The 27,404-nt window shown below is 43.0% G+C and overlaps 1 protein-coding gene across 1 annotated transcript in view; it reads right to left on the reverse strand.

Annotated features, from left to right (window-relative positions):
- Positions 1-27,404, reverse strand: part of ptprsa (protein tyrosine phosphatase receptor type Sa) — an 88,764-nt gene that overhangs the window by 12,486 nt on the left and 48,874 nt on the right. Inside the window, exons 10-22 of the mRNA XM_076088152.1 lie at positions 25,421-26,011; positions 24,277-24,371; positions 23,666-23,916; positions 23,309-23,396; positions 22,043-22,252; positions 21,609-21,772; positions 20,062-20,073; positions 19,630-19,745; positions 11,007-11,104; positions 8,058-8,181; positions 5,328-5,503; positions 3,204-3,323; positions 489-643 (exon numbers count right to left, since the gene is read on the reverse strand). Of these exons, the coding sequence (XP_075944267.1) occupies positions 489-643; positions 3,204-3,323; positions 5,328-5,503; positions 8,058-8,181; positions 11,007-11,104; positions 19,630-19,745; positions 20,062-20,073; positions 21,609-21,772; positions 22,043-22,252; positions 23,309-23,396; positions 23,666-23,916; positions 24,277-24,371; positions 25,421-26,011 (2,200 nt within the window). The remainder of the gene's footprint in view (positions 1-488; positions 644-3,203; positions 3,324-5,327; positions 5,504-8,057; positions 8,182-11,006; positions 11,105-19,629; positions 19,746-20,061; positions 20,074-21,608; positions 21,773-22,042; positions 22,253-23,308; positions 23,397-23,665; positions 23,917-24,276; positions 24,372-25,420; positions 26,012-27,404) is intronic.

A 27,404-nucleotide genomic window follows, 5' to 3' on the forward strand; every position in this document is an offset into this window, starting at 1 on the left:
AAAGGAGGAAGGGCTAAGGAGCAAAAGGGAGAAGCAAGAAAGATGGGAAGGGATTACTGTGCGGCTTTTCAGAGAGAGAGGGAAAGAAGAGACAGAGGTGGAGAGAATAAAAGCACAGAAAAAAAGGGATGCCTTCAGAAGAAAGATGATGTGACCAATGGAGAGAAGAAAAGATGGAGGATCTGGTAAGAAAGAGAGCATGTGTTTGTATAATGTGTGTTATGTAATGTATAATAGCAGTCACTCAGGAGCTCTGCCATTTCTTTCACTCGTGGATACACACACAAAGACACACACACACTATGGCAAAAATGAAAAATCCTTTTTCTGTGTATAGGGCTTCATTTTTACTCTAGTGGCATCAAGATAACCACAGGGGCACATAAAACTGTCCCACTTGGGCACATAAATTCCAGTTACATAAAAGTTTAAAAACACGTTGGAGTATTTCAACCAACCCCGACAGCAAAAGAAAAGTCGCTACTGACCTGCAGTGGGCGATGATAGGTCCGGCGTCAGGCGGGTTGCAGGTCTTCACCCTACGGAGGAAGGCCAGGAAGGGGGTCGGATACTCTGGTACTCCGTGGTCAGGCCACGCCGTGAACTGGAACTGACGAACCTCCCGCTTCTCACTCGAGCCATTCTGGAAAGAACAGAAAGGTGGATACAGTGGTGGAGCTTTGTTTGGAATGACTGACCAACTGGCTTTATGCGTGTGTGTGTGTGTGCCGGTTTCGCTTTATGGCCACTATAGGCATGGTGCACTGATCTAATCTACCGGATGCCTTTTCTTTGCCTCCACAGAACGTGCTTCAACCATTGACTGTGGTAGTCTGAGTCAAACCACAATTTCCGGCCTGTACAGTACAAACACTATGCCTCAAACTGAAGATCTCTTTCAGCCTAAATATCTCCACATGAAAAACAAATTCTCATGACTACACAGGCAGATGTCTTCATTTGCACAAGTTCCCATCCCTTGTATTGGTTTGTGACGCACATGGCTATCAAGCTCGACAGGCCTGTGCGTCATGATTGGAATGAAGAAACGTGTGGCAATTTAGAAATTAAACATCATGTTTGAATCAGTGAAAAAATAAATAAATGTAACCTACAAATGATTCACTGCTGCTGTGCTCTCTGAAGCCTGAAAACTACACATTTTGAACAGCCACATCTAAAGGGGTCGAGCGTTTCAACCTTAAAATACATATTTTGGTGCAGTAAGACGGCATATTTTTTCCTTTTGGGAAACACTTTCACACATACAGGGCTGATCAGATGGAGTCATCATAATATAATAAGTACAATCATTTCTATACTGAACAGTACATGTATTACTGTATGTCTTCTTGCTCTCACATTGCTGCCGCTCATAAAATCTACAGATACATGCAGCAAACACCCACATTACACAGCCGTCTATCAGCTCCCTCCTTAAAACTCAACGCATCAAAGATACAAGCTGGGATCCAGACCAAGGTTTTTTGAGAAGCATAAGAAGAGAGAAAAAAATTCTCCTGTGCATGTTTCTCTCCTCTCTTTCCTCTCAGAAGATCCTCTAATAGAGGAACTGTTTGCATTTCAATGCGGTGTTTCTGCTTCCCTGACAGAGGGATTTTTTTTCCCCTTGATGAATAACTGAATAAATGAGCATGGTAATTAAAAGCAAACTGACCTAAATCTTATTTTCCTTTATTTTCTTTTGGACATTCCCCATTTCTGTCGTTGAGGTAGGTTGCATTGATATGGTTTGTACTTGTTTTACTGAAAAATATATTTTTGTACTCAGGATTTATCAGTAGACACAATTTGGAATCACTGCAGGACATGCATACATATGGATATGTACCACAGTGGCTGCTTTATAGATGCACTCTGTGTGTGTGTGTGTGTGTGTGTGTGTGTGTGTGTGTGTGTGTGTGTGTGTGTGTGTGTGTGTGTGTGTGTGAGATGCCAGCTTCTGCTACCTCATACTTCACACAAATTCAACGCAGCATTTTTTCCTCAGAGATATAAAGTGAAAACAGCTCAGTGAGAAATCACAGCAATTGCTGCAGTTATAAGGGGGAGGGAGACGATGGATAGAAAAAGAATCCCATCGGTAGGTTTGATGGGGGCTGAGAGCAGCAGAATGTAAATGGCACTGAATGTCAACCAGCAAGCTTTAAAGCACCGTGGCTGCTGATACGCTGCTATCTTTACCATCACTGGTTTGCCCCGGTGATCATTGCTCCACTGACAGTCCTACAAAGCTACAAAGTCAGCTGTGACGTCTGTGTGGTGCTATCTGGTTAAGGGGGACATTTTGGAAATATCTTATCCTTCCAAAGGCTATTTGTCATGCATGTAAAAGCATCTGTGTTTCTTTCTTCTTCTTTTTTTTTCTGTGTCTATGCATGAAGGTCTACATGCACTTTAATGTGTGATGTTAATGTCTGCAGGTGTGTGTCTGTGTCTGGCATCATATTTTTGCAGATGGTTCAAAGGTATGTAAATACATGTATTTTGGCTTTGTGTGTGTCCTTTGCCGTATGTTTGTGTATGAGTGTGCATGTGAGATTACATGTGCAAATGCTTCATTCTAAGAAGGTTCTCGTCTGTCTGCAGACTCTGTATCTGCTGGTGTGTTTCAGTGTTTAAATTTGTGTGTGTGTGTGTGTGTGTGCATGTATTTGTGGGCATATGAGCAGTCTGCCAATTATGTATATTGAGTTTCTCCTCTGCTCACTTTACGTAAGTGCTCCAATTTGGCAGACGTACATAAACAGATGATCTATTGAGCAGCGAGAGCACTGAACAAGGTAAAAAGGGGTGGACTGGAAGGACAATGCGGACGAAGGGTTATATATACAGTATATGTATATACCTTTACATCCAATTGACACACAGCACATGGTTCATGCCATCATTTTTTTTTTGCATATGCACTCTTTGTGTCATTTTTACAAGGTGTGTCCCATTAATCAGCCCTCTGTATACTGGACAGACATTAAAAAGGATATTTTTATTCATGGTTATCCAACTTGATAGTAAATATAATGTCCCTATTGTATTTGCTTAGACATGCTGAAGTACTGTCCGCAGAATTCTCCTTGTGTCATTTCTGGTTTGTTGCAGTATTACTGCGAAAGAGCAAAGAGAAGACAGAGGTAATGTACATACCGTATGTGTGTGGGAGAAAGAGCGATAAATCATCCTACCTTGTGCAAGGAGAAAGTGCGGACACAGAAAGTGGCCAATTCTATGGTGTCCAACAGGGTCACTTGGGTCATACCATAGGTTTCTGTGGCGCGACTGGGCCAGTACTGGTCACACTTAATCTGGAAGTAAGAGAGAGAGAGAGAGACATATTTATATCACGTTCTATTAAATGGAGTTTCCACTTCTGGAAAACATCGTGCACATGACAGGAGGGGTAGAGAAAAATTTAAACCTTGATCGGTCTGACATAATAACATGCACTCGCGCGCATAAAGCAAGTCCTCCTGTGGATTAAACTCTACGTGGTGTTGGCAGAAACACCAGGATAGCTTCACTCTATTTCAAATCTGAGAAACGGCACTCAGCAGACTGAACACATGTGACCAGACTGTCACAGCAACTCTATTCTTACAGCTTAATTTCACCATCAATCCTACATGTGTCTTTCTCGACATCTTACAGCAAAAAAAGTAAATAAATTGTTGTCATTTCAGATCCTCATATAAAATAACTCTTATTCTTGTAAATGCTTTAGTAGGAGTAACACTATCACATCCCAGATGGATGTTTCATTTTGACTTTTTCATCCAGCGGTTCTACAGTATATCTAAAAAAGACAACACCTGCTTCCCCCCATCCATCCTCTGTCAGTTTACTTTATAAATATTCATTCAATATGGGGTGTGACGCGCTGGCGAACCTCAGATGAGAAGTGACAGCTGGTGAGGGAGATGCGCTGCTCTCCAGCTTTCTCTACCACTTCTTGCTCAATCTGACACTCAAGTGCTACCGCCCGCTAATCCTGATCACGTTTGACAGGAGTGGAACGCACATGCCAGAATGGAGGCTAGGAAAACAATTGAAAGGCGATAGAGGGAGGAAAAATGAGCAGAGACACCTGGGGTGAGTGAGCCTGATGTTGAAACAGGTTTGAGTTGACAGGATGGAACATCACAGTTGGCTTTTTAACATTTAGAGTCGTCCATTCCTAGATAGCAAAGAGTACAATCTTTGTCGATCCGTCCTATGTAAGGGTGCACTCACACCACTTTTCTGTAGCGCTCACCTGCATTATTATCTCGTAATTTAAAAAAATGCTCATAAGAGAGGCACTTTGTTTACATAATGACGAGCTGTCACTAGGGGCAAACAGACAGAACTGATATCAAACTGCAGAAAGCACCGTCTCTTAAGAGTTTGACAGAGTCCCTATGCCACCTGCCAATGTTTCTAATACATTTTCCATTTTTAATCTGATAGTTAGTTTGGTTATAAAGTGCTGCTGTTGCCTTCTGACTTTGAATCCGTCTCTCTTCTTTGCTGGAGTTAGTTGGCTAAAAAAAGCGTTTGTATCAAAGGCACATATAAAAAGTTGGACTGTTTAAAAATGTTCCTTTCCATCTCGAGGACGCCAGACTGAGCCTTCTAAAGAATACTCTACACTTCCTGCACACCTTGTGGCCGCTTCCCATGGACATAAACGTGTGAAAGGAAAACCCAAATACTAAATAAAGTGGACTAGTGTGATCATACCATGACATCTTATTCCTAAGTCACTGTGCTCTTCATGCACTTTTTCCTCTAACTTCCACTACCAACAGATGGTTGTGGGAGGTACTGGTCACAAGTACAGTAAAAACTATGTGGTACTCGGTTGCAGAACATTTTATTTTAGCTTCCTGCACTGTGCACTCTGAGCACTAAAACTTGCTAAGCTGGCAGTGCTGTAGGGAACAAGCAACAGCTTGTCGTCTGCACTGCAAATAAGAAGAGAAACGATAGCAAAGATTGTCCCAGTGGATAAGCAGCCTACCTTATCAGATGTGAACAGGTAGACCATCTTTGAGTTAACTACATTTCATCCCCCCCCCCCCCTGCTGCTTTCACAACCCTTTTCAAATGTCTACTCTTCTCTGAAAGCAATCCATCTCAAGAAAATGAAGTCCGATTACTTACCGATAACGTTCAGATGTGAAACTGGGAAATAACTGTAAAGCTTTTGTCTTGCGAAACAGTGATTTCCTTTTGAGGTTAATATAAAAGAAAACATTCTAAAGTGGTTTGTGAGGCCACTGCAGGGGATCGTTAAAAAGTAACAAACAAAATGTGTTGAGCGGACTTACCCGTGACTTCTCCTCCAGCCTGGTCATCATAACCACAGTGGCTGCTCTCTGTTCCCACACCATCCTCCAGAAGTCCCCGAACGTCTCTGGTAATGGACCCTGGGTGGCGATGTAGGCGTTCTGCTTCCTGTAGCCATCGATGTAGTTGGCGTTGATATAGTCGCTACCTGTGATACCTAGATTTATACCACAACAAAACAGATATTTAAAAAAAATGCTTTTCTTCTTTTGATACATATCCTTCTTCATTATTGAACTTTACTCATTAATCGCACTTTTTGCGCCATCTGCCTCGATAATTCCCAAGTTTTCACACACACACACTCCGTTTCCCAATCAATGAGGGTGTAAAGGGTGTAGACTGGAAAAAAAATGAAAAGAAGTAAGTTGCTCATGTAATGAGTTCTCACACCTCTTAATGTTGAAGCAAGTGAAAATTGGCTGAGATCACTGAAAACATTGGAATTGCCCAGAGAGCAGGCAGTGTCTTGTTATGTCAGCCTTTGGGACTCAAAATATTCTAGGTGTTATTCTTGCCCAATAGATCTTAGTGCTTGTTTTGAAAACACAATTTGAAGACACAATACAAGATGAAATGTTAAAACAATCTTGCGACCTTTTTCCCCGTCTGCTACGGCAGAGCTGAAGGAAACCGTAGTCGTCGTTCCATTTGAATGGATGCAAATGCAGCAACTGCCTCAGCCACAATTTCCTCTACTGCTCTTTTGTCATTTTCTTTCTCAACCTCTGTTGTTCTGCCTTGGTTTCTGTAGATATGTTGTAACAGCCCCCCCCCCCCCCCCCCTTCTGATTTACCACCACCACAAATGGAGTGTGCTTGTAGATGGAGGATAGCGAAGGAGTAACAACAGCCAGGAGGTAGATCCAGCTACCATCCCTCTCAGCCCGCCACCATGCTTTGTTGCACACCGGTCCACTAAATCTAGCCGCAAGGAACGCCTCCACATTGTGGGGTAGACGAATGCGTACTGGAAACATAACGACAAGGATGGTGTGTACAGCAGAAGTAAGCTCTTTTGCAAAACCCTGCTTCCACTGACTGCATGTAACTATCTGTCCCATTACTGTCTCTAAGCAGTAATGGGACATCTCAAAGCTAAACGATGTAGTTCACTGCAATGCTTCATCAGGATTGCTCATGATAGCAAGTGCCAAAGTTGTGTGCAGGACGAAACCGTCATCAAGCGGGAATCAGGGTTTGTGTGGTGTCCTGCATCCTGAAAGGCAAGGTGTCCCTTCCATTTTAAAATGTTCCAGAAAAAAGATTCAAGCCAACATGTCGTAAATGGAAACAGGATGATCTGAGATTAGAGTATGTTTAACACTGAGCATCTGACAGCGATAAGACGCAACATCGCCCATCTTCATTTCACCAACGTCTACAATCCTGTCAGTTGAAAAGAGATTGCAGTGTGTGGCGGCATCTGTGTGGGAGAGTCACGTCTCTCTGACTGACGTCTCTTCACTCAAGCAACAAACAATGAAACACTTGACTGGGCTAATTTAAGAGAGGAGACGCAGTGTGGACAACAACCAGGGTGGAGAGGAAGAATAAGATGGAGATAGAGAGAGAGAGAGAGAGAGAGAGAGAGAGACGAGGGGAAGCCAAAGAAGAAAAGAGAAGAATGGAAATAAGGGAAAAAAGAAAGAAAGAAAGGCAAATGTCATTAAAACGGATACCACGTAGCACAATCCGACTGTGGTGCCCTGGCTTTAGTCATAGCTAAGTGAACAGAGAATAGCGGCGTGCATGAATTGTTCTACTGCTGCGACTAATGGCAAAATCACTGCAGTGTAAAATAGAAATTTCAGACTTGATTAATTTATGTATTTATGGACGATGCATTTTTTTTCTTCCCTGGGATAATTTTGTTATGCATGTTGTCGCACCCTCAAATTGGCCTGACTATTGCGCGATGTCGAAATCTAGTCGGAGCAGTTAGCTCTCACAAAAGAGAGAGTACTGTGGAGCAGGGAGTTTGGCACAACTCGGAGGAGTCTGGATCTCTTCTGGTGATGCAACGGCAGAACAATGTCAGCGGTGAAGGGTGACTACCTCTGACAATGTCCCTTGAGATTTAGGAGTCAGGGGGAAGAGTTTTTCTCGCTGCGGGATTCTCTGCACTGTGTCTGTGGGCAGTTAGAGGGAAGTCATGAGGGCGGGCCAAGATCGGATGAGACAAATGGGACGGTGAAAGCACTGGTTAAATTCCTGGTGCTGGGTCCAGAGATGAGCTGATACAAGTCCCTGCCTAACCCCACAACAATAATATGATTCCATGAACTGCTTAGCTGCTCAGGACCAAGCTGAGCTGAAACTAGCCTCCCGTTTGGACTCCCACCAAACGTTGTTTTGTTCTTTACACTCACTGGTTGCTGCTGAACTGAATCTATTTTAGGCATGTTTAATGCTATTTTGCTTCACATTACTGCATTGACTCAAGGCAGTTCTTGTGTAATTCAGCCAAGTCGAGTGTATTTATTCTTCTTATTTTAAGGTCTTAATTGTATTTAATGTGATTTATTCTGCACTGCTATGCACTGTTCTAGTTTAGTCTTATTCTAGTCCCATCCGGTCTATCCAGTATAAATTCCTAATTACTCAAACTGACTCTGTAATTATGAGGATTTCCCAAATGGTCTGCAATGAGCTGAGCTCATCTCTGAGGTGGTGTAGGTGCAGAGTGTGAGGATGAGTGTGAGCCTTACCCTCGATGGGAGCCAGAATGACGCGGGAGTGGTCGTAGGCGATGACGTTGGCGTAGCGATTTTTGGGCTTGTTCACCTCCAGGTTGGAATGTTCCCAGGTGAACTGCTGGCCTGGATCGATAGACTGACGGGGGGGGGGGCAAAGACAGGCAAAACATGCACACACAAAGAAGAAATCAGAAGAGCCTTGGAAGGAGCTGAGCAATAACAGTACGACCTGAATGTTATCAAAGAGAGGAGGGGGTGAGGGAGAGAGAGGGTGATTTCCCCAAAGGAAAAAAAGAACATGGTATCATGAAAATCTGCTCACTGCCTGGTTTAAATACTCCCGGCAGCTGTACGGTACTTTATCAATATCATCAATGTAGCGGGTGTATAATGACAAATAACAATATTGATGAAGGCGGCTGCTCTCCCCCTTCGAGGAGAGGGCTTGGAGCGAGGCCCGACACTCGGGGAAAAGAGCCGCCTCTTTACAATTCAAGAATTCCAGATAAATATTCTGTTCCCTTGTCAGGATAATTAAGTATTCCATTACGATTCCTTGTTTGCTTATAGGCGCCTGGCGCTCTGTTGGTGTAGGGATGGAGGCGTGAAGGTTATTTGCAGTTAGGGCTACAGCATGTAGGGTGGGGGGCTGCAGAGAGAGAGAGACTGAAGCTGAATGAAGTCCAATTGGAAACCTGATCTAACAATTTCCATGCAATCATTACAGCAATCAGAGCTTCCCTCTGTTTGAGGCTCGCTCCATCTGTTTCTTTCTTTCTTTCTGCCCTCTCGTCTCTATCCCTCTTTCTTTGTCCCCGTTTCCCTTATCTGCATCTCTCCATCTTCAAAGTCTTCCACTTTTTGCCCATATTTCTTTCTCCCTTTATCTCTGTCTCCATCTCCCGTCTCCTCTCTGATGTTTACACTCCTTCTCTAGCAGACACCCTCCAGCTATTTTCTCTTTCTTTTCAGATTACCTTTAGGCTGACTGTGTGTGTGTGTGTGTGTGTGTGTGTATGTGTGTCTGTGTGTGTGTGCATAAAAAGATTGGGGTCACTTCCCTGAAACATCGCTCAATTCAAAAATTGAAAACCACATCTGTGTAGTCCAAATTTGAATAGCTTTTTTCATAAATTACATTTAGGACGCATGTATGGCAAAAGTCCACACTCAAATTCTGCAACAACTAGAATTTCTCCCTCTTCCTCCTCCTTTTGATCCATCATGACACGTTCGAAGATGAATGACAGCTCCTGTCAAGCGGGGAGGCTTTGCAGGACATGGCTCTTAAGTGCCTGAGAGAGAAGATGGATGACAAACTCAGCGGCGTCTTTATCTTCAGGTAAAACTGTGGCTGCCTTTTCATTGCCGTTTGTGTGTCAGATTATCTCCTCTTCATCTCCGCTCTCCAGCTGAGTTGCCCTGCTCTCTCTCTCTCCCTCTCTCTCCCCTCACTGAATCCTCATCATTAACCAAGCCTCCCCACCTCATCTCTCTACTCTCTTCGCTCCATTTTTCCTCCTCCCTCACATCCCGCCCGGCTAAAAACCAATCAGTCAAAGCCCCGTAGAGCTGTGCTTGGCAAGCCAGGGCGCCCGGACGAGCAGCCATTCATCAAGAAAATAACAAAATTAAAATTACACTTCTCTATTTAATTTGGTCATTTATTTTTCCTGGGGGGTGGTTTGGTGAAGGGGCAAGGGGACGGAGAGAGCGAAAAAGACAGAGTGGGAGAAAAGACGAACGGAGAAGGGGGGGTTAATGTTCTCTCAAAGCCAAGTAATTAGAAGTTGTAGTTGTACCAACGCGTCAACTTTGGCATCACGTCTCTCGTCTCTCTTCCCTCCCGAATGGAACAAGCTTGTCCACTTGGTACATAGCCCGGGTGTGGATTTATGAATAATAGATACCTAAGAAATACTGGTTGGCTATGAGAAGTCATTATCCACCCACATCCCCCGGCAGGCATGATGACAGCAATCTATGCTGGTGTACCTGCTTCCTAGCTTAGCTTGGCGTGCAGCAAGGCGACAGGCACAGTGATTTAGGAATGGCGAGGAGGGGATATTGCTTGTATGCAAACGAGAGCTGATTCAGCACTCCTGATTTCTAATCAACTCTAGTGTCATTTATAACCGCAACGGTCTCAGAGCTCAGACAGCTCGGCTACCCGCTCTACACACACACACACACACACACATATAAACGGACTATGTTAAAGCCTGCCTGCCACTGTGCTTTTCCCCCAAAAACACATTAGTTGAGTTGTGCGTACACCAGTCTATGTCTCTATTTTGGAAGAAAGATCATCTTTGCTTAGTTCACTGGTGTGTGTGTGTGTGACGGATTTCAAAATCACTGATTTATCCCCTTATAGAGCCATTACCTTAATTACATTTTCTTAAGTAAATGTTTATGACTGTAATTTCTGGTCTTTTTTTCAAATAGGTTCCCTCAAGTCCCCAACTTCTCAATGTTTCTATCTTTCCCAGTTGAATGCACCTACCCAACACACATCTTAGATGTCACAAAAGGCCATGTTTCATTTTGCAGCAGTAAGATTCCGCTTCTTGTTTTCCTGTTTCCTGATGTAGGACTGGGCGCATTAGAGTCGTATGATTCTTTTACTCAGCAAAGAATTTGAGGAGTTGCATTCAGCAGCTCAGGAGTTGCAACAACCCGCCGAGGGATATTGTATACAAAAATGACAATTGTCTTGTTTTGCCATGTAGAGGCTGCAAATATGTCTGAAGAAATACGTGGCTAAGAATAACTGATGTTTCGTAATTGCTCAGGCACCACCAGCTGGAGCATTGTCGACACGCGAAGAAAGAAAGAAAGAGAAAGACATTTCCCTGAGGGACTGAAGGGACTCTTGTGTCCCCTTCCAATGAAAACACAATCAGACAGGATTCAATATTCTGAAGAAACTTTGACATTTGAACCTTTTGGCCCACTAACCTCATATTCCTGGGAGAGCTTGAGGTTGTCGTTGGCCTTGAGAAGCTCTGTGTGTTCAGCCAGCTCTGATATGGGGATGGGAGGATGAGTCATCATACCTGATTGTCAAAGAATTGAGAGAGAATTTCCACACAGGGGAAGAGAGGATGGAAAGTGCGTTAGTACAGCAGAGAGGACACACAAGTTCAAAACTCAAAAATCACACAACTCCTGATTTTCGGGTGAGAATGTGTTGCTTACATAACAATGGAAGTTGGGTTTTAGTGGTGGGGAAGCTTGTGCAGAACATGGTGAATGTCACACACAGCGAACACGTACAGACTGGTGATGTTACAAGCACTTGATCGGACCAGGCCAGAGCCCAAAAGCAGCTGTGTCTGTCGAGCAGGGCTGATTATTTTCTAAAGAAGCAGCTCGTATACACCCACAGACCAAAGTGTATTTATCCTCACAATGGTCATGATGCTGATGGATAGGAGGACCGATACGACCAATGTTTCTGAGTGTAGCCTGAGAAAAACATCCGAAGACATCAATCTTCTTTAATAGCTTTGGAAATGAGTTTAAAATGACACGAGATGGAAAAGTTTTTGATGGTGAGATCACAGACAAGAAACACAACAGCCTTTTTTTAGTCTTTGTGTTGACAAATTCCCTTTCACTCCTCATTGAAGATAATTAAGAGTAAGAAGAATTGAGTATTGGATAACTGGTTGGTGGAAAAAAACAACGTTGTTATGGAAATATGGTTTTACTTAAATCCAACAAATTCAAGTAATTTCTCATTATTGCTACGTGAATACTATATATTATTATTTTCAACATTTAAACTTTATTACTTTCAACACAATCTTCAATTAAAAAGAAAGATGAGAGAGAAGCTCTTAAACAGTGTTAACGTGGATCAGACCTAACATATCCCAGAGGGACACTGTACTACTGTATCCTCATCCTGTAAGGCTCTCGTTGTGCTGTGTTGTTCGGTGACAATTTTTGACTGTTGCCTCTATAAAAAGGTGCTTGTTCAAGAACGGAGCCCTGACCTGGGGGCTCATGGGGAGGGAGGTGGGAGGGGATAAGGAGGTTTAGGAGTGTGAGTGATGTTGAGTGACACAGTGAGCTGCTCCATTCCAGCCAGCCGGTGCAAAGCAAGCAAGCTGCTGTTTCTACTATTTCCTTCATCTGCTGGTTCCCCCCCCCCCCCAAAAAAAGAAAACAGTGAACATTGGCTCTAAGATGAACACCCCTTACTTCCCGAAATCACAAAAAAGCACTCACAGTTGCATGCCCACTACGTTCTCCTTCCAGATCCTTTTGACATTTAACCCAAGCAATTCCCAGAAAGAACTAGCTTTTCAATTGGGTGGGAAAATCGTTGAGTTTTTTTTTTTTTTTGGCTCGCTTCAATATCCACTGAATATTGTGTCGCTGATGCTACACTATTATCAGCACTGCTGTGCACTCCAGTCACTGATCCATTTAGGAGCATAATGCTGAGGCCATGTAATGGAATATGGAGCAGCCATAGATTGTGGCTCTGTCCCTGCGTGCAGCCTGCCTGTATTTAATGCTTTCACATCTTTAGTGAGAGGTCTCTCGTCCTGCAGAGTGACGAGGTCAAAAGTCGACAACATGTTGAAAGCTCTTCACACAGAAAAGTTACAAAGGCTTAATTAGGCGTGCAAATCGGCATAATCACATTAACCATCCTTAATTTCCCTTTTCTCACAATGCTTACTATCCCCCCCCCCAATGTCAAGGGGGTCACTGATGTTTTGGCTGCTTTTGTTACGCGTAAGAGAGGGAGCCCAACTCTCTCTGCGCTGACAGTCTTCATTAGTAATGGTAATTTATTTTACACTGACAGAACAATGCAGCAGCATCAATTACATGAAGATTAACACAGATTACAATGCATATATGAGACAAATGGAGATGACACTGGATGCCGTGACATCCTTCGAAAATGAGTGGACACACTGCATTAACAGCCTACTTGACAAACACCCATGCACTTCTTAATGATCATCATCATTTAAATGTTTACTGAATTAATAGTTTTCTTCTATTTTTTCTTTTTTTCTTAAAGCCTGTGTTGAATTTCTTTTTCTTTTCAATATCTTCAAATAAACTGAAACACAACCTTGTGAGGTAATAGGAGAAACTCAAATTATACGAATGCATTCGGACAGAACCGCGTGTTTATTTATTACTTGAGTTGCTCAATGAGCTGACGAAGCATGCAGATTGCGGTGGCATCACTTGAGAATGAGACAGAGTTATTAATCACCTCTGGTGCGGGAACTCATTGAGATCAGCATCGAGAAAAAGAGGAAATATTGCAAATTAAATTTAGTTGTCAGTTTACTCGCCTCGAATTCAAAGGGAAAAGGCATCAGACATTATGAGCGGAATAAGTAAATGCGTCTGCAAATGAGGGGCCCTCACTTCTCCTTGAGAGAACAAGAGTGGGTTGTTTGAGAGGAGATCAAAGAATATTTGTGTGTGTGTGGTTTTGTAGTTTACTCTGTGTGTCTCTGTGAGTGTGCGTGAGTTACTGATATGCTCAACCTCCATCAATTCATTTCAGTTGGTGTTTACTGCCCGCATTACTGTCTGCATGTATAAGTGCCTGGTACAGTTGGAGAGATACACAAGGCCAACGTGTTTACGTATACATCCAAATAAAGCACAATGCTCTGCCAGTGGGAAAGGCTGAAGGTTTTACATACTAGGGCTTGTTTATTCCCTAAAACGTTGGTAGTATGTTTAAGGAAACTTGTATGAAAACGATTTGAATCCTTACAACTGCAAAAGTCTTAACTCCATTATTTTACCTTTTATTCCACGTTGCCTTTTGCCAACGTAACGCTGTACATCCCTATAAGTTGTCATGTTTTCACCTCACAGCTAAACCATTCTGTTTGTGCAACCATTTCTCTCTCTCTGTGTTCTTTTCCAGCCTCACCCATGTGTTGTGTGTTCTCAAGACAAATGAGTCGGTCGCGTCTCCTTTGTTCTCTTATTCTTTTTGTCGTTTACACACTGCAGTGTTTATCCGAGAAAAGACTCACTTTCAAAACTAGGCTTTGGCGTGACCCGTACTCAAGCAAAGTCAGTCAAGGACAAAATTGTTGTTATTCCCTACCCCCCCGCTCCAAAGCTCACCCTTCTCTTAAACACAACCCCCCCTCACCATGGCTTTTTACTATCCATGTACAGACTCTTCCATTTTTTCACAGCAATAACCAGCGTGATCAATGAACACAGATAAATAAACTAGCGTCTAATTACACATATCCAATATCCCGATCCGCAGTCGATGCGCTTGAGAAATGAGATTCTTTTTGATAAGCCAAAACAGTCTCTCTCGGAAAGCCTATTTATGATGTTGCGTATTTCCATATAAAAGGGAAGAAGTCTGACCGTGGCTAAGCAGAGAAAATAAATGGGGAAAAATGGGGAAGCGGTAAATCAGAAACTCTTGCTTTTTCTCCCGGATGATCCTTTTGCAGTGAGCAGCGAGAGGGGGTGATCAAATGTCGAGCTATTGTTTGCCACCGCTTTAATTAATTCTGCTCGTTATCTCTGAGCACAGAAAAGACCCTGTTACTTCAGAATGGAAATGGAGCAGTGGTGGTGAAGGAGGAGGAGGAAGAAGGGAGAACAACAACATGGAGGTGAGGAAGGGGAGGCAGAGAAAGAGGGATAACAGAGATTGTACTCCTGTAAAAAAAAAAAACACCTCTCAACCGTCTCTACATCAGCAGAAGTGATCGCACAGGTTATTTATGCATGGTGGATTAATGCACAGCCAACAGCCCAAGTGAATATCGTGACTGACATTCAATTAAGGAAAGGAAAAAAAAACAGCCCAGTACACCAGTAGTAACCAACATCACATTAATTAGTGCTGAAATTTTGCTGCGTAATGTGAAAAAACAAACAAATGCAAATTACTGTATGTATTTGTAAATGAAGGCAAGCGAGCTTAAAACAAAAAAGATAAGAAAAGCTGGTACGCAAATGCTAAAAGCATAGAGACTAACTTTCATAGTCAAAATCTGCTTCACTCTGAGGACTGCTTAGACCAGAATCTGTAAAGAACAGCAAACATAAGAGAAAATGATTTCAAAAGGTTGTAATGTAACAGAAAATGCGATGTAAAAGAAAATATAAAAGTGTGCAAAATGACAAAAGGAGATAAGACACAAAGGATTTTTTTTTTTTTTTTGTATCAACAGTTTACCATCAGTCAACTAAGGCCCTTCCCAGGGAGGCCTGATTGACAGACTTGAGTCCAGACCGCCACACAGTCGTGAAAAAGTAGGGCTACAATCTCAGATCAGATCAGATCAGCTACAGTCCTCCAGACTGGTTAGCCAAGGGCATCAGCCTGCTGAGAAAACCATTCTGCAAAGCCCCATATCAACGGTCATAGACATCATGGATAAGACAATTGATTTGCTATCTCTAAGCTTTCATGAACAGCAGCTGGAACGTCCCATTGGCAGCAATGAGGAAGACACAGAGACGCGAAAACCAGCTTATGTTTCCTGGTGAAAACTAACTCTGAAAGGTTCTTTCTTCAGCGGCTTGGTGCTGAGGCAGTGGCACTGGGAAGGAAAGGTGTGGAAAAGTGTCCACATCCTCGGCTGACAGCTGTGGAGCCACAGCTTATTGGAGACGGAGCTCTGAGGAATGCTGCGATGGTTCAAAGTCTTATTCGCACCAGAGGAGAAGTCCTCTGAGGCCGCAGCCAGCGATGCTATGTCCGAGTAGACTGAGGTCGTCTCAGCCCTTCAAGCAGAAAGGAGCCATCTGTGACGACGTTAACTGGACATGCGGCTAAGAAATACAGTTTGATGGGATGCTGCCAAGCTGCCCATCAAGTGGAGGGAAACAAATTTTTTGCCAGGGCTGAAAGCTGAAATCAGATTAACAGCTCAGTGATCACATCACCCAAAGATGGCAACTTTTATCCAAAGAGTACAGATAATTTGTTCCGGAGCATGTATAAGAAGTGAGAAATCGAAATAAAACTTCTCCTACCAAACAAAGTCTGGTCCCAAAAACACAACACATTTACTAAAACATTGATATAGTAAAAAGGCAGGAAAGACAACAATCCCAGTTGGGAGCCAAAAACAAGCGCAAGGAATAATGAAAAAATACGAACATGATTAGGATGTATGTCAGCCCTAAAACACCGCATAGCTCAATTCTGCAAAACATAAGTTGTTAAAATGAGTTTTGCTGGGTTTACCTTGCACTGACGTCTCAGCGAGAGGACGTCAGGCCAGTGGCGCCAAATGAGCGCTGAGAGATGAAGACATCGAACATCCCCCTCTCCCTAATTGATTTGTGACAATGACTAATTAAGCCTAGCAGGGGGTGCTCTGATCCACTGTCTCCAAACGTCATTCATCACAGCAGGAGGGAAGCACAGGCGTGTCTGATTATCTTTATGTGTGTGTGTGTGTGTGTGTGTTTCGACAGCACTCTTGGTGAGGAGGAGGGCACGGTTGTTGCAGACGTTGCTGTAATCTGGAGAAACAAGTAGGTTGCTTTTGCACGGAAGCGATTGGCTGGTGTCTGTGGGTTTCGCAAGTGTGTGATGCTGTCTGCAAGGAAATGTTTGATTTTTACATGCTTCAATGTGGAAGCCACTTCCTCTGAGAGAATTATGGGGGCGTGAAGTGCCATATGCGATGCTGTATTGCAACACATCGAGATGGTACAAAGTATAAATAGAAAATATATCAGAGATATGTTGAAGAGTAAACCCAGAGTGTTCACCCGAGTTCATATATGCATATATATATATAAATTGTCATTGTTATAGTTGATCATCTTTTCACGAAAGTCGTAAAAAGAGAAACAGAGAAAAGACCGACACAAAAAATATGAGAGAGAGAATCGAGTACTTGTAGCAAAAGGGGGGCTTGGTTGGGGATAGACAGTAGATATCCACTCAGTCGTGCTGCTTCATTACTTCGGCCCCATTTGACAATTAAACCCCGGGCACCAATGGAGATTATGACAAAACGAGCCACTCTGCGCCCCAAGGAGTTATGGGATGTCACTGTCAGGCTGTCACATGACCTACAGGCTTCAAAGCAGAAACGCACTAGCACACACACGCAATGTACACACTCTCTCTGAAACGCATTGGCCGAGCTTAGCTTATAGGAAGCCTAATCAAAAATATATTTTTGTTCCCCAGCACTAGGGGTCACCGAGCACACATTGCCGATGCGGCATATGCTCCGCTGGACAGAAGAGGCCGTGGATAAGTGCACTGGGAGTATGCTCATTTGAACAATGGTCGCTATTAGCTGATGGGGATGTTCACAAATGCTCACCGGCCCACTTAATTGGGCTAAAACGTCCATTCAAATTAAATTCCTCGGGTGCGGAGATAACGACATCGTCCAATTCTGCGGAACAACGACAGGGCTGTCGGATGAGAAGGCTTTTCATATACAGTATAAAGAGGACTCTCAGCATGCTTTGGTGAACATTATGTGAGAGTCAGATTGTAACAAGAGATTCTATAATTTAAGGAACGCAGGAGGACAGTCGAGGGTACAGTTGAAAGTGTTGGAAGTCAGAGAGACAAATCCCAGGAATGGCCAATAAAACCTCGTCATTGCTGAACCACTTATCGGGCTCTGAATTGAATATCAGGCAAGATAAAGATGAGGAGAAGAAAATTGAACTTCCAATTATGCAGAAGCAGGTTTCAGCATCTCCTTTCATCCTCGTGTCTCTCATGTAAATAAGTCTTTTTTTTTTCCAAGATACAAACTCAGGCAGCATGACTAGGCTACCAAAGAAGATAAAGAGAAATGCTCCATTTTGAAATCTGAGCCCTTTGATGGAGCAGAGACTGGCCGTGGATGACGGATGGATAATTGAGAGACAACTGGGAGACAGAAAGACGGAGGGAAGAGAAAGGGAGGAGAAACGAGGGAACACAAGATGGAGGTGTTTATTCTTTTAACCCATTGGCTTGGGCAGGTGAGAACATTTGAAATACAGCGCAAGTTTTTCAAAATGTCTCTCATTATTCGGTCAAATTAAGACCTTGAAGAAAGAATATAATCCAAACCATCTAGTGGAAAACTAACAATGGAGGTAACTCACCTCTAATATGTTCGGATGTTTCCAAAACTGGAAATGTGCTGCTTGTAAACCCATGTCACTTTTATATATATATATGGTTTTTGATTTTTTTAAACAAATCATGGCTTAGTATTGGCATTGGGAACTTAATTGAATCATATACAACATACAGAAAAAAAGCAAACTATAATTCAGACCAATTACAACAAACTGTAGATTGCATTGTGGCCTAGATAACAGAAGGCTAAATAACAGAAAGACAGACCGATAGATAATGGGTTTGAAGGAGGCAGGAGGAAGATGGAGAAGCCTTAGAGAATGAGTTTGGGATCGAATGTGCTCTGTTGTTAACACCAGGCTTTATCTCGGATGAAAACCAGACGGAAAGTGAGACAGAAGAGAAAGCAGGTCAAAACCCAGGATAACCTAAAAACAGGATTTGTTTTCAACATAGAAAGTCCAACAACAGACATCATTCTCTAACTGTTTGTTATTCATAAATGGCTAATTGTTACATGAGGACATGGCGCACACACACATACATGGCTTGCAGGTAGTTATGGAAGGCACATAATGTCAAACAGAATGACGTGGGAGTACTTCACGGACATATATGCGGCAGCATGAATTCAAATTTGAAGTTGCATCATGTGCGAATAGTTCATCTCTGTGTAGGCGGTACGCATGTGTGTGCCAGTCTTACAATCAGCTTTCACTATGTAAGTTATGTGTTTATTAAAAGCGATAACTGCACACGTTTTGTCTGACATGGGTAAAACATGTTCACTGTAAAAGAAGGTCTTCTGCAGGTGTGTGTCTTTATTTGCTTTATGAAATAGCAGTTGGCCAATATGAGCTTTTGACAGCCAATAACAGTTTTGTGGGATTAGAGCAGGTGCTAACCAACATTATTTGCCAAATTTAAAAATTTGCTTTCCATTTCAGTAGGTTGCAAAAATGAGGATTTTGAAGTTCCTGCAAAACTTTGTTGTTCGGAGGATAAAAACTTGAAATTGCATTACAGCGGCCTCCATGAATTTGTATGGAGGTAAGTAGCTTCTTCAAATTCTGTTCTTTTTCTACAACTCTGAAACCTTTGGACTGGCCTGATGTTGTACTCACTACTGGCATTGCAAAGACAACAGACATAAGTCTCCACTGTCTTAAAATGCGAATCCAATTAAGCCAAGAAAGCACAAACCGTTGTTGGATTTTTTGCAGGCCAGTTTTTATCCAACAATCAAAAGCAGTTATTTGGAGGTGTAAATAAAGAACATTGACTATTGCTATCGTTAACACCTACAGCTCCTTCACATCTTTGATATTGTCAGCGACAATTAAAATCTATTTTCTACAGAAAGTCCAATGTGGACAAATTCAGCCAAACATGTTGTGAATACAGTATACCTGTTAAACTACACCTACAGAGGTTGCTCAATTTTACAATGAGACCGTTCATGTTCCTCAGTGTATGTGTTGTGTGTCCTTCCTGTACCTGGAGTTTGGAAGTTGATGCGTCTCATCTCCACAGGGTCTGTAGGGTGGTGGGGTGTAATGTCTGCGTTGTTCAGCAGACATTTCGTGCGCGGCTCTGACTCTTTTCTCTTGCGGCTGGAAAGCAAGACAAACGAAGAGTGGAACGTACAACAAAAAACAACAACTTTTAGTGAGCAGTTGATCAAGCAAAACAGTTACTACTCTTACTAATGATGATACGTAAACAACTCAGCAACTCCAACTGACTGACAATGCAGCGGGTCAAGAAACGCTTGAGTGAAACCCAATCAAAAACAGGTGAGCTGAAAAAATCTCTGTATCAGGTGCGGACAATTCTCCTTCACCTTCACTAATTAAAGGCATCGTTTTTGCTGCGGCAGGCTATTTTGTCTTCCCCTGTATAAGGCAATAAAGTATGGCTAAACCTTACCTGTCAGGTTTGCTGTTTCCAGAGAAAGCAATAGGAGTCAAATAAATATATAAAGATGGTGAAAACACAACACACAAGGAGAAAGGGAGAGGGGGGAGGCAAGAAGAGAGATAAATCAATAGAGAGCAGTTTAAAATTCACAGGGGTCGCTGCTGGGCTCGCAAAATGCGAGATAAAGCTCATCAGCATTTGGAGGAGGTGAGTGCATGCGTGTGTGTGTGTGTGCGTGTGTGCACATGTATCAGTGTGTGAGAACAAGTGAGTGTTCAATAAAATGTGCAAGTAAGTGCATATATTGGTGAGCCTGTGTCTGGGTGCCTATTTACGCGTGTGTGCATGTGTGTGTGTGAGGGTGCAGATATAGATGGATAAGGGGAATGTCAGGGCCAAGGGCAGACCCGGAAAACACTATTCACCAGGGAGAGATTGAGAGGGAGATGGGAGAGTGAGGGGGACAGAAAGAGAAGAGAGAACAGAGAGAGAGAGATCCAAGGAGAGATGTTACTCTCCCTAACCACAAAGACTGACCTAAGGCAAGGTCAGACAGTCAAGGATCATCTGACAGTAGCAATCTGTACTTGTGTTGCTCACACCAGCCCCCGTGAAATAAGTCAGGGATCTTCCCTGGTATGTAAGGCGACCCTCTCCAGTCACTGAGACCTAAGCTACAACTAACTGTAAAATAAAGTGGGGAAATATTAACTGGAGACGGATGTTTGGAAGTACATTTATTTAGACAGGAGGAGAGCTGTTGTTGTTCATTAGGCATAAATACAGAGCTTGATTTCCACTACTAGAAAATAGGGTCACTCACTCCTGAAAAATTATTAATAGCATAAATGTAGCAATAACTTTACGGAGCATTATTTCCTGAAGAAATAGGTATTTCTGTGACACCCCTCGATTGGGAGATTGTAGCATTCTTAGTTTAGCTGTTGAGCACCATCTCACGGAATCTCCTCCTCTCTCCTTTCTCCAACCACCTCAATTCCCCCAACCATCTTTTTTCACAAGAAAAGCTCTTTCATATTTACATGCAACAATGTTGTGTTTTTTTTAAAAATATCATGCTGAATACAGAATACAGCCCCCCCCCCCCCCTTTCAACATGCTCCCTAACATGCAATTATTTTCCAACAGCCCAATTCCCCTGTAACACTGTAAATAACTTGTTCAACATCAAATGACAGGAACATGTTCATTATGTGTTGCTGGAATTAGAAAGAACACTGAGACTTCCAGCACATTTACCCTGATTCAGTTAAAACATGGATTGCAGTTATATTGCTTGTGTAAAGGAGTGGGTGGAGCAAGGCACCAACGATGCAAAGCTAAAGGGCTCAATTCCCTGGTACCTTGACAAGAAAATGGTTGTAAAAGTTTCCAGAATAAAGCATTTTATACTGGCCACACACTACAAAAATAGCAGTGCCTTGTATACAAACCCTGAGTGTTATTGTCTATCATTTGAGGTTGAACAATGTTATTTCAAACCGCAAGGTCCAACTGCATTCTTCACAAAAACTACAATTCCCAAACCAACTCACTTTTTATATAGGAGAATGGCAATGACGATGCATATGATGAAGACCACGGCGAGGACTGGGCCCACCACCCATATGAGTCCGTCACCAGTCTCTACTTGCAGGGGTTCCATTTCCATCTTGGGAGTCATCACCGTGTCGGTATAAGGGCTGGTAGCAAACATTTTCTGAACAGAAAGATCAGGGAGAAGTTTACATAGCACTTTAAAAACACAGTCCAAGTTACAGCGTGGTATATGCACAAGATGAACGAAATTCAGTGACTTAGCGGCAGAAACTGGACAAAAATGAAATGTGTTAGATTCAGATGAAAAAACCTGAAGTGAACTACTACTAAATGAACGGAAGTGAATTATTAAATCCACTCCGACAAAAAAGCAATTGACTAAAAGTAAGTCAACTGAACTGTGTTGAACTGAGCTAAACTGGTAACTCACCCCAGTGGCATTGAGTTCAGCCAACAGGAAGAAGACATACTCCTGGCCAGGTTCAAGAGGCTTGTTCTCACAGCTGCTGTGGCGGTAGTCGGATCCCACCGTGAAGCTGGAGGGCAGCTGCCTGAAGCAGGCTGTGATGTAGGGCTTCCTCTGGTCCAGCTGAGCTAGCTGACGGCGTGAACGTCGCTTTGGGGTCACCTCCCGCAACAGCTGATTGATGAAAAACGGGCATTAGTTTGCCTCTGCTTTTTTATGTGTTCATTTTGGTATGCTCTAGGTATCCCCTTATTGCAGTTCCTATTGACAACAAGCTAAGTCTGGGCTCATAATGTTTTCTGATGGTGTCAAATGTTTGTTTAAAATCTGCAGTGTTTTGTAGACAACAGATTAAAAAGACCAAGGGAGGCAGATGCTTCCAATGATGAAAAAAGAGAAACACACAAAATAACATGAGATCAGTAAGTCAACCCTTTAATTCTGAGAACTATTAGAGTATATGTATGTGGTATGGTGAATAAATTCTGAAACTATCCAACCCCCACAAATACATATTTGCAATGTGGCAGGATTACAGGTTATCACATTTTTCCAATAAATAAAGCACTTTCTTTTCTGCACAATAACGAACTGAACTAACAAAGACCAAAGGAAACGAAGTAGAGGTAACTGCACCCTTAGATTCAAACAGCTGCTAAGTCTCTGGCAATGTTCCATCTAACCAGGCTCCAACAACCCCCCTCCCCAACATCCAACCCCTCTCATTCATTTCAAACTGCAGACAGAGGCAGGCACTAAGCAGAGGAAATGTGTGTAATCCTAAATCCAATAGGGATGGTTGCTGTTGATCTGGCGCTCAAGGTGACCTGGAGCTATGGTAAGATGGTAAGAGTGGGAGAGGACTGTGTAATTCTCTCTCTGCTGCATGCTTGGGGGGGATGAATTAGCATAGCTGAGATGTACTTATGTTTGTGTTGTGTGTGCCCATGTCTGGTACATGGTGTGCACAGTACAATTTGCCCAGCATATGCAACTGTCATTACACAAACAAGTGTCTCTTGAATCCCTCCCTAGAAACACACAGTTTTGCCAGTAGAGCGAGAGGAATATAGTTTCTTCAAAAAAAGAATATATTACTGACGTTTTGAAGTTGCATCTACCTATTAAATATGCTTACTTATGCTCTGTTTGACCCAGTATACACAATTAACCTAATCATTTCTTTTGTGCCCGAAAAGGCTCACATCTTTTGCTTTTAAAATATCCTACCTCTTCCATGTCCATCTCATCTGGGTTCTTCAGGTTTTTGACAGATCCTGAGGTCCTCTTAAGTGGCACCACAACCACATAGAAGTTCCTGGAAACACAGCACCAAAGTAAATTAAAGCATTTGTCACATGGTTGACAGGAAAATGAAGTAAAAATTCAATACTTGCGAGGGGTTGAGCAAAGTGTCTCAGAAATCCTAAAGCTTAATCTCCAATTCCAACATCTCATACATCTTGAGATCGCAATCCATATTACATCGGATCTCAAACATCTCAAGACTTAAACCTAAATACCCCAACCCTCAAAGATAATTCAGACAGAGCCTGCAGAACCCATCTTTCAGCAAGCTTTACTCACTTGACATCCTTGGTATCGACCGGTGGGAAGGACATGGTGAGAATGTTGTCGGGCTCAGCATAGATGTCCAGCTTGGGTTTCTTGAGCAGGATGAGAGGTGCGGTCTTGGCAACCACACGGTGTCTTGGTCCACCGTCAATGCTTTCTTGGCAGGTCACCCTGAACTCGTAGGTGGTGTTGTGCTTTAGCCCAGTGACGAGAACCCTCATCTGCCTGGCATCCACATCCATCTTTTGACGGTTGTACTCAATCTAGAGATAATAGATGGTCCAGACATGTAATCGATAATTGGTAGGATGCATGATCATGGTGGTAGGTCAATACATTGGTGGTGTAATAGACAGGTAAGAATGCATGTGCATTGTGGTGATTACATGAGTCAAGAAATGGGTATGTTGGAAATAAGAATGATTGGGAGTTGAATTAATGCACGGAAATAAACAAATACACTAAAACATGGCACTAGTGTAAAATCAAGCTATTTTCAATTTCAGACCAACAGATGAAAATCACTTCTAAATTTTAGAGATGGATTTTAAGGGATGATTTTTATATTAATACGTAACTGAGGGGACAGTTAAAAGTCTTTATTTTTGCCCTACATTACTCACCGTGCATTTGTATGGAGACCTGCTTTCAGAGAACTTCCATGCAATGACTACTGTGGTTTTGGTGGCCCACTTGACAGTGAAATTCTTTGGAACATCTGTTGAGTTGACAAATGCAAGAAAAAAACCAAAAAAAAGACAGAGCATCTTTAGTAACTTGAACATGTAGAGAGACCAAGGAAAGATAAACAAAAGAAGAACCTTCGGTTTAAATAATAAAAGCTCTTGTTCCCCTGCAACGTTCCTTTGGGTTGGAGAGTGAGTGTAACGGTGAGCTGCGATTGGTTGTGAGAAGGGCAACTGCCATTGGTTAAGACACACAGCACGTAAGACTCATGAATGACAAACCCATGGAGCACAAGGGTGTACCCACTAGCTAGCCATCATGGGCAGTGCCAACCCATCTCAACACTGTCTTTGAACCCATGACCACTTGAGGATTAACAACTGACCTATGTGGTCCCAGTGCCAACTGTTCCTACGCCTCCACTGAGTCTGGGTTGACACTGCCAATGTGCTGCCAGGCGGGCATAGAGACAGACTCAAAACACAGCATGCCAACAGTCCTTAGCAGTGCATCTGGGGGATGCCATGCCACAAACTGTCCCACTAAGGGACAGAGGAAGGGGAAAAGAGGAATTAGGAAAGGAAAGGGGTGAGGAGGGGGGGGGGGGGGGGGGGGGATATCTCAAAACAAACCCAAAACCCAAAATAAAATAAAGAACTTTCCGTCATTTTCTTAGAATAGTCTAAACATACTCTTGGAGTGACTTGATTTGACTGAGGTCCTACCTTGATTGCAAACTGAGGATGTGAGATGGCTTTAGCTGCGTGAGTGTGCTTGGCAAAGGGCTGCAAGGATGACTGACAGGAGTGTCTGACCAAACAGCACTTACCTTGATATTTTAGGCTGCTCCCCTCTTTCCCAAATGACTGACTATAACTTACTGACTTGGCTTTACCTTGTTTGGGTTAGTGAAGTGAGTATCCCACGGCAAACTATTTTAATATCAATCTTTTCTCGTTCTTGAGGAGAAGTGGAGATGGTTGAAGGAGGGGGTGGCTCAGTTTTGATTTTTGTGTTGTTTTTTTTGCCAATTTCCAACCCCCTGCCAACCGGGTTGGAGAAGAAACAGACAAGTCCTACCTGGATCAAAGGCCACCGTCCGATACTGGATAGGCGGGCTGTAGGGCCCTGGACCTACAATGGTGTGCGCACGTATTTTCACATCGTACGCCGAGTTCGGTTTGAGGCTGTTGAGAACATAGCTGGACTGGCTGGGGGGAAAGCGGAGCTCCAGCGGTGCTCCTCCTCTACCGGTTTCCTTATAGGCCAACGTGTACTCTGTGATTACCCCGTTTCTCTCCGCCAGCACGGGAGGAGACCAGGACAGCCGCACTGAGCAGCATGTCACGTTGGAACCCTCATCAATTTGAGGGTATCCCCCTGGCGTCTTCTCGGGCACACTGAGTTCTACCAAAGCCTCTTCCCCAAAGCCCCCCCTGCTCTTGGCGGAGACTTTAAAGAGATAAGTGGCCCCCCGGTGAATGTTGCCCACAGAGTACTGTCGTTCTTGGGGAGCAAATTCCAGTGTGGCCAAAGGAGAGACATCTTTCCGGCCAAACTGGAGCCGGTAACCCTGCAGGTCCATGCCATTGGTGAGATCTGGAGGGTCCCAGCGAACCACAGCTGATGTTTCTGAGTCCTGTGCCACCGACAGATAGGGAAGACCAGGCACTGTACAGACAAAGAAATAAAACAAATCTTAGTTTCTGTGCTTTCCAGTTATATAAAGATGAATAAGTGACAGGCTTTAATACTATACATGTAGATATTTATCACAAACTGAACCGACACCAGGGATACTACAGCTGTAGCTGTGTTGAGGAAACTACTAGTACTTTTCACAAGGCAAACACCACTTTTGTTATCCTATTCCTGTAGGGTCACTTGAAAAAAAACAAAAAATCTGTTCTGCTGACGCATTATTTAGCGTTTAGCAAACAAATACCTGCATTAGACCTGTGCAATTATACTGTAAGAGTGGACATGGACTGCCAAAACATGACTATAGCAAATGTAAACAGAGTACAGAATCTGCACTTCAGTCATAATTGTAATTTCAACCATCCATCAGATCCATCCACCCTAACAAACTGAGTCAGGTTGAGTTGGATGGAGACGTCGAAGATCCTCAGAGCCTCTAAATTCTTGAGTGATCGCTGGACCATTACCATTTCATGATACATGTAAGCTCCAGCCAAAATTGGTACTGCAAAGCATCACTAAAACTTTAAGCAGAGAACAGTGCCTCTTTCAGCTGTAAGAGTCATCTCTTGTTGTAAAATGGATGATCTACACTCGGGGTCTAGACACCATTCTTCAGAGTGGCCCAGTTTTGCTGCTCTTATGGATGACAAACGTCTCATCTTAACTCTCCCTTTAAGGCCCCATCCGTGGGATGGAGGCTGCAGCAGTTATGGGAAGCCTTCAGTTTCAAGTTGCCGTCAAAGCTCTTTGAGAGATGAGTGTTGCTGATTCACACTTGAGCCCCCATCTCTCTGTAAACAGATTCCATCTTTGACTCGCTCATCTACGTCCCTCTTTCTTTTCAGAAATACAATACTGTGACAGGACAGACAACTGTCAAATACAACTGTAACCGGGTCATTTTCTGTAGCCTTTACAGATGTTCCCTAAACGCCTGGCGAGCGGGCACTTACTATGCAAAGTGAAGTCACGGTTCTGAGCAGTGAAGACAATGTGGAAGTGCCTTAAACTTGCATTCTTATTAATAGCCAGCAGGGGTGACTTCTCTGGTTGCAAAAGGAAGTCTAATGGTAAAGAAGTCTATCTACGTCTACCATTGTAAACACGAGTGTATGGTCTCAATCACAAGTCTTCTTCAATACAGCATGACGTTCATTTTGTAAAGTATGGTCCCATTACAGAGTACAATAAACAATAAAGCAGGGTATGCTTTAGGGCGAGCTACATTGTGATTGACAAGTTGCTAGGGGCAGCAGGAACGAACTCAAAGGAAACTTAACCAAACTTTTTCTGGGGTCTCAGATTATATTTTTTGTTTGGCCGACAACTGAGAAAAATTGACTGAGAATCTTTCAGGGAA

This window comes from Anarhichas minor, unplaced genomic scaffold (genome assembly GCF_050575085.1).
Source record: "Anarhichas minor isolate MPS153535 unplaced genomic scaffold, ASM5057508v1 ptg000010l, whole genome shotgun sequence".
Lineage (NCBI taxonomy): Eukaryota > Metazoa > Chordata > Actinopteri > Perciformes > Anarhichadidae > Anarhichas > Anarhichas minor.